A 14,670-nucleotide genomic window follows, 5' to 3' on the forward strand; every position below is an offset into this window, starting at 1 on the left:
ATGCTACAGCATCTTTTGCCACATGTAGTTCATCCTAACATTTCCATGGTAACTGGGGAGACCACCTGTGCTGGTTTTATCCAGGGGAGAAATTGACTCCTCATCTATTTAGAACAGGAGATAGTTCTGCAAATGGAAACAAGGTGCCCAGTGAAGCTAGCCTCTCATCCTCCCAAGAAAGCTCCCAATGGAGTTATCTCCCTTGATGTTTTCACTTCAAAACCATAGCCTCTCAGTCATAGAGGCTGTTTCTGTGCTACTTGGTAGAGACAATCAATAATTATTTCTCTTGTTGACAATTTGACTTATAAGACACACTAGATATATCTCAAATCTACCTAAATATCCATTTAAAGATACAGATTTATCTGTCTGCGTGTCTATCCATCTTTAAACAGGCTTATCTCATCTTATTGTGCTTTGCCTCATTGCATATTGCAGATAATGGTTTTTTTTTTTTTTTTTTTTTTTTTTTTTTATGGATTGAATACTTGTGGCAATCTTGCATCCAACAAGACTATCAGTGCTATTTTTTCCAGCAGCCTTTGCTCACTGTTTCCCATTTTGGCAATTCTTGCAATGTTGCAAACTCTTTCATTATCATTGTATTTGTTATGGTGATCTGTGATGTTACTATAGTAATTGTTTTGGTTGCCATGAACTGCACCCATATAAAATGGCAAATTTAATCGATAAATGTATAGGTTTTGACTGATGCATTGACGGGCCATTTCTCCATCCCCCCCTCCCTCTCCTTTAGCCTTCCTACTCCATGAGACACCATAATATTGAAATGAGGCCAGTTAATAACCCTACCATTGGTCTCTAAGTGTGCAAGTCAGATGCAGTCACATGTCTCTCACTTAAATAAAAAACTAGATATGAGAAACTTAGTGTGTAAGGCACGTCAAAAGGCAAGATAGGCCAAAAACTAGCCGTCTTGTGCCAAACAGTTAGCTAAGTTGTGAATACAAAGGAAAAGTTCTTGAAGAAAATTAAAAATGCTACTCCAGTGAACACTAATGATAAGAAATCAAAGTGGCCTTACTGCTGATATGGAGAACATTTGAATGGTCTAGATAGAAGATCAAACCAGTCACATCATTCCCTTGTGAGAGAAAGGCCCAATTCTCTTCAATTCTGTGAAGCCTGAGAGAGGTGGGGGAGCTGCTGAAGTAATGTTTGAAGCTGGAAGAGGTTGGTTCATGAACTTTAAGGAAAGAAGCCATCTCCATAACATAAAAGAATAAGTTGAAGCAGCAAGTTATCCAGAAAATCTAGCTAAGATAATGAAGGTAGGTAAACTAAACAACAGATTGCCAATGTAGATGAAACAGCCTTCTATTGGAAGGGATGCCATCTAGGACTTTCATAGTCAGAGAGGAGAAGTCAATGCCTGGCTTCAAAGCTTCAAAGGACAGGCTAATTCTCTTGTTAGGGGCTAGTGTAGCTGGTGACTTTAAGTTGAAGTCAGTGATCATTGGCCATTCCAAAATCCCTAACACCCTTGAGAATTATGTTAAATCTATTCTGCCTGTGCTTTATAAATGGAAGAATAAAGCCTGGATGACAGCACATCTGTTTACAACATGGTTTACTGAGTAGTTGGAACCCATGGTTGAGACCTACTGCTCAGGAAGATTCCTTTCAAAATATGACTGCTCATTGACAATGCACCTGGTCACCCAAGAGTTCCAATGGAAATGGATAATGAAATTAATATTGTTTTCATGCCTGATAACACAACACCCATTCTGTAGCCCTTGGATCAAGGCGTCATTTCAACTTCCAAGTTTATTATGTAAGAAATACATTGCATAAGGCTATCGCTGCCATAGACAGTGATTCCTCTGATGGATCTGGGCAAAGTAAATTGAAAACCTTCTGGAAAGGATTCACCATTCCAGATGCCATTAAGAACATTCATGATTCATGGGAAGGGGTCAAAATACCAACATGCACAGGATAATTGGAATTGGGAGAAGTTCATTCTAGCCCTCATGGATGACTTTGAGGGGTTCAAGACCTCAGTGTAGGGAGTCACCGCAGATGAGGTGGAAACAGAGAGAGGACCAGAATCAGAAGTGGGGCCTGAAGATGGGACTGAATTGCTACAACCTCAGATTGAACAGATAAGAAGTTGCTTCTCACGGAGGAGCAAAGAAAGTGATTTCTTGAGAAGGAATCTACTCCTGGTGAAGGTGCTGTGAAGATTATTGAAATGATGACAAAGGATTTAGAATATTACAGCGGCGCCTGGGTGGTTCAGTCGGTTGAGTGGTTCAGGTCATGATCTCGCGGTTCACAAGTCTGAGCCCCGCGTTGGGCTCTGTGCTGACAGCTCAGAGCCTGGAGCTTGCTTCATAGTCTGTGTCTCCCTCTCTCTCTGCCCCTCCCTGCTCATGCTCTGTCTCTCTGTCTCTCTCAAAAATAACCATTAAAAAAATCAGAATATTACATAAACTTGATGAAGCAGCAGCAAAGTTTGATAGCATTGACTCCAATTTTGAAAGAAATTCTACTGTGGATACTATCAAATAGCATCACTTGCTACAGATAAATCATTTGCAAAAGGGAGAGTCAGTTGCTACAGAAAACTTCATTGTTGTCTTATTTAAGAAGTTGCCACGCCACCCTAACCTTCAGCAATCACCACCCTGATCAGTCAGCAGCCATCACCATCAAGGCAAGACCTTCCATCAGCAAAGATAATGACTCACTGAAAGCTCAAATGATGGTTAGCAATTTTTAGCAGTATTTTTACATTAAGGTATGTACCTTGATTTTTAAAGACATAATGGTATTGCACACTTAACAACTACAATATAGTGTAAAGATAACTCTTGTATACACTGGGAAACCAAAAACTTCATTTGACTGGCCTTATTGTGATACTTGCTTTATTGTGGTGGTCTGGAACTGAACCCACAATATCTCTGAGATATGCCTGTAGATATGTATCTCTATATGTAGATATCTAACTATCTCTATAGCTATTTATCTAGATAGGTAGGTAGGTAGATATAGATAGATATCTTCTGGTAGGCTCACAATCAACTTGAAAATATCACAGTAACTCTCATTTAGGAAATATCTGCTAAATCCCCCCCACTGTGTGAGAACATCTCTTATTGTCATAACAACCCAATATACCTTGGACAAGGGGCTCCATTTTATAGGTGAGAAAATCCCATCCAGGAAAGTCAGTGACTCCCACGATGGTGCAAAGCTTATCACTGCTAAGTTGGGGCTTGGACTGAGGTCTGTCTGGTTCACCCACCTACCATCTTTCTACAGTACCCTATGGCCTCACAGATCCAGCTCACCTCAGTGTACACATGAGATCATAGGAACTTCACTTCTTCTCAACAAGTATGATCACATCAGGGAGGACAGTAGCCTTTCAGGACTGTATAGAAGCAGCTGTTCTAGCTAAACTAATTGTAGCCCCAAAGCTGTTGCAATGCTATGACTATGATCTTTGCTATAAACCCTGACAAATAGTCTCTCCTTGACCAAACTCTGTTCAGGCTCCCTTGAATTATTTGTCAATGAGGCATGACTTCTGGGCTTCTGTGTTTGTCTCTGCATTGTTCAATTTTAACACAAGTCCTAGCAAATCAGTTTAAGCAGAACCCTGCCCCCCCCCCCCCCCCCCCCGCCCTGGCTGCCACCATTCTGGATATCTGATTGAGTTCTTGGTTCTCTAGCATCTCTCAGGTGATGTCTGATCACCTGGGTGCCTTTAGCAAGAATCCTGGGGTTTGGGCAGAATCTCCCTTATTCCTGATGTTTCCTCTTAGTAACTCCCTCTTTGCCATGATGTATTTGGAGTTGAATCCAATCTCTCTCACCCCCTGCAAGACCCCATTGCAGGGGTCCCTATACCTATTGTGATGCCCCCTTCATCTTACTAAGGGACGCAGGAGAGGGCAAAAGCAGGCAAGAGAAATGAGATAATAGAAAAATGCAAGGAAGAGTGAGAGCAACAGTGGGGAATTCCTACGGACAGAAAGTTGAGTGATATGGGAAGTTACATCATAGGAGAAGTGGTGTGAGGGTCCGGCAGGAACTAGAAGTCCCTGTTTGCATGTGTGGTGGCCAGGGTGGGCAGGGATGCACAGAGATCCTTGTAACCTCCTAGTGCACTTCTGGGTTTCATTTAACAGTGTGTATTAATTTCCTGTGGTTGCTAGAATAAATGACCACAAACTGGATGACCTAAAAACAACAGAAATCTATTCTCTCATGATTTTAGAGGCCAAGAGTTCAAACTCAAGTGTTGGTGGGGCCACTCTCCCTCTGAAGGCTCTGTGGGACAGTCATTCCTTGCCTCTTCCAGCTTCTGGTGGCTCCCAGTGTTCCTTGGCTTGCAGCCATACTACTCCAATCACTGTCTGCCTCTTCACATGTCCTTCTCTTCTCTGCATGTCCCTCCTAAGGACACTTGACACTGGATTTAGTGCCCATCCATCAAATCCAGGATTCCAGGTGGACATCTGTTTTGAGGGGTCACCATTCAAATGCTCCTCATTGGTCCAGTGACTCTTTTGGAGCTCTAATACACCACTGACCCCTAAACAATACAGGTTTGAACTGTATGGTACAATTGAACATCCACTTATACATGGATTTTTACAGTATGGTACTATAAATGTATTTTCTCTTCCTTATAATTTTTTTAATAACATACTCTGTACTCTAGCATACTTGATTGTAAGAGTACAACCTATAATACATACAACATACAATACGTGTTAATTGACTGCTCACGTTATGGGTAAGGCTTCTGGCCAACAGTAGGCTATTAGTAGTTAAGTTTTGAGGGAGTCAGAAGTTACATGTGGATTTTTGACTGAGGGGTTGATGTCCCTAACCCTGTGTTGTTCCAGGGCCAACTGTACAAAAAAACTGTAAGAAGTATAAAGACAAATTGGACTGAGATCCTGTCCTTGGGGGCGTACAGCCTACAAAGGGAGGCAAAACACACACTTCCATAACTTGATAGATGCCATGAGAGAAGGACAGAGAAACACAATCCGATGGGAGCTCAGAGAGGCGGGAGCTACACCAACTTCGTGGATACACCCGGAGGGGGATAGTTCTTGGCAGATGCATCAACTGAACTGGATCTTGAGAGACAGGAAGACATTGAAGACATTGAATGTGTGGGAATGGGGCATTCTAGGCAGGCATACTAGTATCAGGAGTCACAGAGGCAGGAAGTAATGGGAGTTTATGGGCAGTATTAAGAAATGTAGATTGACCAGAGCACAGGTGAATGAAAGGTGGAAATGGAGTCAGAGAGGTTGGGGACAGGTTGGTGGCCCTGCATGGGTTTTCGCCAGTGAAGATGACACAGAGTTTTGAACATGAGTATGAAGGGATAACAACTTTGATTTGTGAGGATAATAGTTTTATATTTCATAAATAATAAGGATTATTTTAAGCTAAAGACACTTGGGATTCAACAGATGCGGAAAGAGGCTTTCTGGAAACTTTCCTTATCTGACCCAAAGCAGAAATTTCAGAAAAACGAGGACAGCCATAAATCCTTCAGGGTGGGTCTATTCATAGGAGCGAGACCAAGAGTAAACATACTTAACCATAAATCCTCTCTCTGTGGAAATTTTATGGCCCTGACCACTCATAGCTGTGTAGACATTCTTATCTCCTATGTATTTTCCCGAAAACCCATTTACATTTCCTAAAGAAGCATATTTGCCCTTCCTATAGGAGCCTTTCCCCCCACCCCCACTTCCCTTTCTCCTGCCAAGCTAGGTGTTTAAGCCCCAAATTCTAACTACTCCTTTCAATTACTAATCACTCCTGCATATATGTGTGTAGCATGTGTAAGTAAAAGCCTGCTTCTCTTGCTAATGTCATTTGTCAGTTTAATCAGCAGGCCCCAGGTTCTTAACATAAGAGGGCAGAGGAAAAGTTATTCCTACTCTGTAGTTTATAATGTATGTTATATATATGAATTAAAATGAGGAGAGAGACTTAAGACGGGGAGACTGATCCAGTCATGAGTAGCAGAAAGAAAGTAGAGATGTGTATGTCTTTTGGAGAGACTACAGAGGAAGAATCACAAGGATTTAGTTAAAAAAAATAGGGAAAGGGGACAGTCAACAATGACTCTGAAGTCCTGAGCCTGGATGACTCAGGCTCCTGGCACCTGGATGGTGCCGTTAATGGAAGTAGGAAATACAAGAGAGGTAGAGATTGTAAGAAAATAGAGCTAGTCAGTGGAGACTGTTTAAAGCCTAGAAACCAGGTAGTATTCCATTGTATATATAAACCACATCTTCTTTATCCATTTGCCAGTTGACGGACATTTAGGCTCTTTGCATAATGTGACCATTTGCAGCAACGCGGATGGACCTGGAGGGTATTATGCTAAGTGAAGTAAGTCAGGCAAAGATACCATGTGTTTTCACTCATATGTGGATCTTGAGAAACTTAACAGAAGACCATGGGAGAGGGGAAGGGGAAAAAAATTACCGAGAGGGAGGGAGGGAGGCAAACCATAAGAGACTCTCGGATACTGAGAACAAACTGAGGGTGGATGGGGGCCGGGGGAGAGGGGCAGGGAGGAGGGCACTTGTTGGGATGAGCACTGGGTGTTGTATGGAAATCAATTTGACAATAAATTATGTTTAAAAAAAGTCAAGCAAGCCTAGAAGGCACAAGGTGGTGGGAAAGAACCAAGAGAAAAGTGGAAACAAGATGGGCAGAGAGGCCTTGGAAGTGACGGGGGTGGGGGGGGGGTAGGAGGAAAGGGGCTCGTCAAGGGAGCAGTTGCAGGTGGAGGGGGCAAAAGGGGAAAGTGCTGTGTTGCAGTGATGATGGGCTCAAGATCAAAGGAGGGTCTTTCCTTGTATAAAAAACTGCAGAAAGGTAGATGAGGACCTAGTGCATTGCACAAGGGCTGGCAGGAAGGTAGTTCTGAGAGGAAGCAGTGCCTGGGGACAGATAGGAGGGCAGAGCTGGATCTGGGTGTTGGAGGAGTAGACGCAACATGTGTAGACCTGTAGCAACATGTGTGGGTCACTCCCAAGAGATCTCGTGGTGAAGGGAAAGAGGAACATAGTAACAGTAACTTAAAAGTTATGAGTCTCTCACTCTTTTGGGGACCTTTAGTGATTCCCCAAATTTCCAACATCAACGCGAGCGACACTTTGATGCCAACCATGACAAAACCAAGTTCTTGCGGGGACAAATAGGGAATTAAACTATTAAGAGGCATCTTTCTTTCTTTCTTTTATTCCATTTTTACATATCCACCTCTGTCATTAAGTCACAATATTTTATCAAAATATACAAACAACACAGATCCTTAAAAATAGCTAGACTTCTCATCAAAGAAGATCGACTGCTACAAGTAGCATGCATGGGTCTTTTATTTTGACTAATGCCTAAAGGGAGACTTATGAGTCATGAAATCACCATCAAGGGTGTGATAAGAGATTGGTTTTCTTTTCTCTTGGAAGCACTATGCCCTTCTTGTTACAGCGTGAAAAGGATTGTAGTGAGTGGCTTCCACGATATTGAAATCAGCTGAGAGTGGGTGGATGGGGTGGTTCCACTGGCAGGAGTAAATGAGTCCATCTTTGTTGGACTCTAAGTGTAATATCTATGTTGATTAGATAGCCAGAGTAGGTGTTTTATTAAACCCTCCACCTCAGCGACATGATCTCTTTTCACTTTCCGTTTTCCTCTTTCCCAAGAATGCCAAGGCTAATCAGAATGAATGGATTTGTAAATCTCAAGTTACAAGCGATGTTTATTGTGAAGAATTCCCATAAAAACCTACCCAGGGCTTCCCCCACCACCATTTACACTTCCCCAGACGTGAACAGAATAAAACAGGTCACTGGCTACTTGTCTGTGGCTGAACGAAGCCCGCTTTCCCACCAGGCGACGCGCTGTTTCGGTCTCCAGAAGCCCGTGCTCACTGTGCCCCCTTCCGTCATCAAGTATTTCACCGAGCAGCCGTTGGTGCCCACGTGAAGAGCCACAGTTTAGGGCAGTGTTAAGTTTTCAGATCTCTCACAGTGTGGAGGAGAACCCCCGTTCCAGTAAATAACTATGGTTAGTGATGACCTAACATCAGGGGTGGCCGCAGGAGAGGACAGGAGAGACACCGAAGGGCGTTATAATGAGTGGAGCTGGGTTCTGCTGCAGATACAGAGTCAGGGGGGAGCTCGAAGGTCTCAGCCGGTGTTATTGAGTGTTTCTTTTCTTTTCCAAGGTGAAAAGGAATCCAAGGAGTGTCACTTGAACCAGTTCGCAGAGAGAAGGCAAAGTCCCTCATGTGTCAGGGGAAGTGGTTCAGGATATCAACCTCTCCATCCCTGGGTTGATGAAGGAAAAGTTTCTGAACATATTCTGGTCCATACTGTTGATGAGGGTTCTGTCAGCAAATGATAGCCGGGGCTTCTCATTTAAGAACTCTTTGTCGAAATTGCTGCAGTCATACGGTGATTTCTTGATCAGAGTTCGAGGGAGAGAGGAACAAAAGGAAGAAAATCAGCCGCTGCATTAATTATCTTTCTTTTTGTTATCTAGGCTGTCATGTGTACATGACACTGTATGCTATCCGCACTGCAGATGAACTGAAGTAACATAGATGGTCATAGGTGGATTCATGGAACATTCCTAAGATCCCGAGGCATTAGCTTGTCAATAGTACACTTAGATTCATGTAAAGGAATTTCATTATATATATCCAAGTAGGGTCTAATGATTCTGGTTAATAGTTTACCTGAAACAGGATTGGCCACTTCTGAAAAAGAGGCGGGGCCAGATGTGACCTGTATCCTTTTAGTTTGTAGGGGGTAACTGAGGGGGAAGAGGGGAGGGCTGGAGGATGGGAGTGGAGGCAAGGAGTTTTACAGATTATATATTCCTATTCTTACATCAATATCCTTCACTACTGCTGGCTTCTCCAGCCATGTTCATTTTATCATTAACCATCTTGGACCGTCTTCCATAGATGGATGGGGACAAACTCCCCTTGAGCCACCTAGCTCACTGGTGCCCATGAGACCAAAAAAAAATGTAAAAACAAACACCTATTTATAAACACTGCTTAGTATGGTGTATAGTTCAGTTTTTTTTAAGATGATCAAAAGTCACCCTTATATATATGAGCATAACTAAAAGTCAGAGACTCTCCCTCCCCTCAAGGGGGCCCCTGGGCTGGTGAAGCCAATGGCCTGTGGCCTCTGCCTACAAATAGCTGCTTGGACAACAGGTCAGGGAAATTCCTTCCTACTGGCAGAACTGTTCTGTAGGGAAAGTGTTGATCAAAAGTCTGATTTTTAGATGGACACTATCAAGTCAATTGTAATGTACTGTGAAAGTTGAGGCATGAGTTACATTGTTATGATGAGCGAAACTAGGTAAAAAAAAAATCATTTTATCACAAATTATCAACCCACGCATTAGGGATGGTGCTGGTCCAAACAGTAAGTGCTAGAGACCAGCCTGTGGAACCCTTAGCGCGTCCCCAGAGCTTGGGACAATGTTGTGTCCTAGGAACACACTCACTTCATCCTCCCCCCTCCTGAGGAACAGCAGTGGCCGTTTTCTAGAGCGAGGCACTCTGCTTCGGGACCCACGAGCCTGTGCCATTTCCATGCAGGAGAGATGGTAGAGACGGTTTATATCCATACTGACCAGGGACGGGTAAAGCTGGCATATCTACCATTTGCCTTACCCTTTAAAACAACTATTTTTTGAGGGGCGCCTGGGTGGCTGAGGTGGTCACACATTCCACTTTGGCTCAGGTCATGATCTCACGGTTCGTGGGTGCGAGCCCCGCGTCAGAATCTGTGCTGACAGCTCGGAGCCTGGAGCCTGCTTCGGATTCTGGGTCTCCCTCTCTCTGTCCCTCCCCCACTTCCTCTCACAAGCAAATAAAAACATTTAACAATTAAAACAAAACACTCATATCTTGGCAAAATGTCACCACTGGTAAAAGCCAGGCAAAGTGCTGGGGCGCCTGAGTGGCTCAGTCGGTTAGGATCCAGCTTCGGCTCAGGTCATGTTCTCGTGGGTTCGAGCCCCGCATCGGGCTCTGTGCTGACACCTCAGAGCCTGCTTCAGATTCTGTGTCTCCCTCCCTGTCTGCCCCTCCCCTGCTCTCTCTCTCTCTCTCTCTCTCTCTCTCAAAAACAAACATTAAAAAAATTAAAAAAAAACCCAAAAACTATTTATTGTAAAAACTGTAGTAAAATATACCTAACCTCAAAGTGACCATCTGAACGATTTTTAGGAGTCCGGTTCAGTGGCTGTGTGCGGTCACACTTACCAACATCCGTCTGCCAAGCTTTTTCATTTTAACTGCACTTTACTTTTTTGTAAGTGTATTCACTTATTTTTAGAGCGTGTGCGTGCATGTGAGTGGGGGAGGGGCAGAGAGGGAGAGAGAGAATCCCAAGCAGGGTCCGAGCTGTCAGTGCAGAGCCTGACCTGGGGCTTCACACGGGGCTCCATCTCATGAACCGTGAAATCATGACCTGAGCCGTAATCGAGAGTCAGACGCTTAACCCACTGAGCCCCCTGGGGCGTCCCTTCTTTACTCTGTCTTCGCCTTACGGTGGTTCTGCACATGGACAGGTCATTGTGCCTTTTCTCATGGAGTTTAGTGACTTTCACTAGTGAGCATACACCTGGGAATTTAGAGACCTGTCTCTTCCTCAGCCCCAGTGTACTTTTTCCTTAAACCAAGTAACACTGAACTATTGCCGTTAGGGAATATAGTTAACGTGAACCAGTTGCAAACGTCAGGCAAACTTTAATAAATAGCCATGGAAAAGAGGGTTCCAAGATCCCCTGCATACACATTTGGGTCACAGAATCTGTGACCATGGGGCACGGATGCATCCTGTGCAAAAGCACCATATCTCATCAGAGAGCCACCTGGCACATGCAGGTTACGTCTGAGGCATGCGCCCAGCAATTCATTTTTCATGCAGGTACATTTTCATCGCACAGGTTAGATATTGCAAAACAAGAGTAACATCCCCCCCGCACTCCATCCCCCCACTCCCAGCCAGGTAACCTGAATTATGGTTAAAGAAGCACTTTGCTCCAAGAACTGCACCCCGGAGGGAAGGTAGGGGCTCAAGCAGGGGTGAGGGGCAGGCAGGCAGCCCGGGAGCCAAGCTGGAACCAAATGGTCCTGGGAAGGTCCTTACCACTTTAGGCCGGAACGGTGGGTCAATCTCCTTCCTTTCAAGCTCTTCCCAGTTGATCTCCCGGAACAAAGGATGCTGGCGGATGTCTCCCCTCACTCCTAGTCTCTTTTCAGGTTCCCTCACGAAGAGCTGAGAAGTGGCAGAAAGAAAACAGTTACTTCCCAGGGGACCAGCCGGTTAGCCTCAGACGAGGCTGCATTTCATAGTGTGTGAGGCGCAAGTCACGAGGTAAAGACTGCTTTTTGAGGCTTTTCTAACCCGATTTTTCCACTCTCGAGTATCAACTGTTGTCTCCAAACTGGTGACAGCACTCTCCCTCAAATGAGCCTTCTGAATATTCCAGGGTCTGGGTTTTTGCTCCCTTGCTCCCGGCCCTAGAAATGCAGTCTCTTGAGTGATATAGACCGGTTTTGAAATCAGCTTTGCCTTGTATTATTTACGGGACCTCTGGCAAGTTGCAGGAGTCTGAGTCTGTGCCGTCCCCTGTAAAGTGAATGAAGTATCCTTCCCGCAGGGCGGTTCTGTGCGTGAGATGAAATCACACACACATGTGCACACGCACGTATGCAGTGTGATTCGTGGTCTGTAAAACCCAACAACAGAGAATAAGTGATCAATTTATTTGTTGCTGGGTTGACCGCCCATTAATTGACTTTGATTTCCTACCAAGCTGCCTTCAAAGGATAACAGTGTTGCTTTGATGATATCCTATAAACTAGTCCCTGACGGTCAGCTTTGGATAAGGCGTCTGAGTAGTGAGAATCATTTCTGCTTCCTGCAAACCCACTGGCAAAGTAATACTTAATTCAAATCCTCTTTAATGACCTCTGGTCTGTTACAGATATATTTTCTTCTTTGCACTGTTCCTTCTCCTGTTACTATGAGGTCACGCTGAACCTTGGCCAGGACAGGAAAGGAGCTTGGAAACTCTTCAAACTCCAACACAACGGGTCAAGGGCAGTACGGAATAGGAGAGTCCAAACACAAGACCTGGGGAGTCACGGGTCCCAAGTGCCTGAAGTAGTTACCCCTTTTTTATCCCGCAGCTCGATGTTTGTTTATAGAGTAACTTCTAGCTGTAGGGTGTTCATAAGGACACCGTGGGGTCTCTGAAACAGGGATATTCCACGAGGCTCTGGCAGGACCGGACCTCCGGTAACAACTAAATTACAGAGATCTCTTGCTTTTATCTCTTGTAAGAATAGCCAGTCTATGTGTTTCCAAACACTGCCTTACTTACGTTACCTTCCTACTTGAAAATCTTCAAAGGCTCTACCGAAAGGCCCCCCAAAAAACCCAAAACCAAAAGAAGAAAAAAAACACAACGTGCTGTAGCGAAGTGGAGATTTTTTTTCTTCTTTTTAAAAATCAGGATAATCTTTTTAAAAGTCCAGGTGGAATACCCATGTAACCAGCTAGCCACACGGTCAGCTGTCCCACTTTACCATACGGTGGCGGCTGAGGTCTCTCGATGGAAACTTGATGTTCCAAAGCTCCGTTAGAAAACCACTAACATGAGGCTGTCACCCAAGAGACTTCCTACCCACGTGGCCTTGTGCAAGTTTTCCGAGTCTCCATTTCCTCCCCTGGAGAATTCAGGGTGAGGCAAGGTCATCTCTATGCCCTGGTGAGTCCTGACATCCTCTGAGCCTGGCTGGTCATCCCAGGCTCTCTGTGGCCTCTGCGGACACACATCTTTCTGTCCCCACTGTAACCCTCTCTTCTGTCCAGACGTGTCTACTCACTGAATACGCCACCTGCCTTTCCCACCTCTGTCCTTCGCTCTGGACATCTCCATCTCGTGAGGAGATACGTCTCCCCACATTTTGCTATTTCCTTCACCTCAGCTTTCAATCCCAGCCCATCACTCAGGGTTCAGCTTATGCTCCTTCTTCTTTGTGAAGCTTTCTTTGACTCCCTCGACTCCTGGTGAGCCCTCCCCGCCCTTCAACTCATACTCATTGTCATATGGTTGGTTCCATGACTTATTCCAACCAGCGTTGAGAGTCAGGAGTAGTGCCAGATGCCTCCGCCATATCGGCCTGACTTTGAAGACAGATTCTAAAAGCAGAGATCACTGTCCCGATCATCAGTTAAGGACACGGGGGCTCAGAGTAGCTAAATAACTTGCTCAAGATCACAGGTCTAGCCAGGGGTAGAGCCCAAATTATAAACAGCCTCTTTAGTCTCTGGGCTCCATAGGACATCTGAATATCTTCCCTCCATTAAAGAAGGTATCTGTCTATCATTTTTAATAGTATTTTGTTAACGTTTTTATTTTTGAGAGAGAGAGAGAGAGAGACAGAGAGCGCGAGAGAGAGAGAGGCAGAGAGAGGGAGACACAGAATCCAAAGCAGGTTCCAGGCTCTGAGCTGTCAGCACAGAGCCTGACGCGGGGCTCAAACTCAGGAACGAATGAGATCATGACCTGAGCCAAAGTCAGATGCTCAACCGACTGAGGCACCCGGTTGCCCCAAGAGTATTTTTAAGAGTATTTTTTTTTTAGTAGAGTGTAAGCTATGGAGGGCAAACACCACTTATGTTTCTCTTTCTTACAGAACCTAGCACAGTGCTGTGCACAAAGTAGATGCACGATAAATGTTTGTTAAATAAGTGAGCAAGTTGTCTTTCTACTTTATTTACATGCAGACCACAGATCTTCAGTCCTCACCTTCTGCCAGAATCTTGTCTTCAGCATATATAACGGCACATAGAAAAGGCACCAAATTCACAGTAAAATTTTTCTTCTGTAGACTCGAACACCAATGTAGGCCAACACATGGAAAAGCAGACTGATTCTTTAGAAGCAGAGGGAATAAGTGACTTGCCTAGAAACGATCATCACACCTTACTGGCCCCTACTTTTTAAGGACGTTTTCATGAAACAAGATGAGAGAGAAGGTGGGAGTGTCTCTAGCTCACGTAGTTATAATGAAAGGCTTTACTGAATACAGTGAGAAGTAATTGCCCTCTGCCGAGTGCGGACCATGCTGTTTCCTGTTGGATTTTTCCAGGACCATGTGTCGTTTGTACCTAGAGCATCCTGACAGAGCCTTCTGAGACTGACCCATGTACCTGTGAAATTTAACAGAATATACTTTCAAAGATAAAATATGTAATGAGAATATAACATGACCTCATGTTTGAGACTCAGATTTCTTTCCCGTCCTGCACAAGAGTGAGTTACTGTCTTCTGTCCCCTGCATCAAGGCCCCCCCCCCCCCCCCCCGCCTCCTGCTTCCAGGTCTGGTGACCTTGCAGGAGGCCGTCGGCTCTGTGCTGGAGAAGCTGCACCAAGGGACTCCGTGTTCATGAAGAAAGACTTGCTTTTGTTCATCGAAGCTGTCAGAGGGCGGTTTACATTAACAGGAAACAGCACACCTCGTGCACGAATGGCCAGGATGCAGCTGTCGTTTGTTTGAATTTACTCGACTGTCTGGGCTGGGGAGCCGTGCTGGGCGGC

The 14,670-nt window shown here is 44.7% G+C and overlaps 1 protein-coding gene across 1 annotated transcript in view; it reads right to left on the minus strand.

Moving 5' to 3' along the window:
• Positions 1–7,277: 7,277 nt before the first annotated feature.
• PRKCQ (protein kinase C theta) overlaps positions 7,278–14,670 on the minus strand; it is a 187,173-nt gene continuing 179,780 nt past the window's right edge. Inside the window, exons 17-18 of the mRNA XM_047867798.1 lie at positions 11,208–11,336; positions 7,278–8,490 (exon numbers count right to left, since the gene is read on the minus strand). Coding sequence (XP_047723754.1) covers positions 8,335–8,490; positions 11,208–11,336 — 285 coding nt within the window. The 3' untranslated portion in view covers positions 7,278–8,334. The remainder of the gene's footprint in view (positions 8,491–11,207; positions 11,337–14,670) is intronic.

The sequence above is a fragment of the Prionailurus viverrinus genome, chromosome B4, assembly GCF_022837055.1.
Source record: "Prionailurus viverrinus isolate Anna chromosome B4, UM_Priviv_1.0, whole genome shotgun sequence".
Lineage (NCBI taxonomy): Eukaryota > Metazoa > Chordata > Mammalia > Carnivora > Felidae > Prionailurus > Prionailurus viverrinus.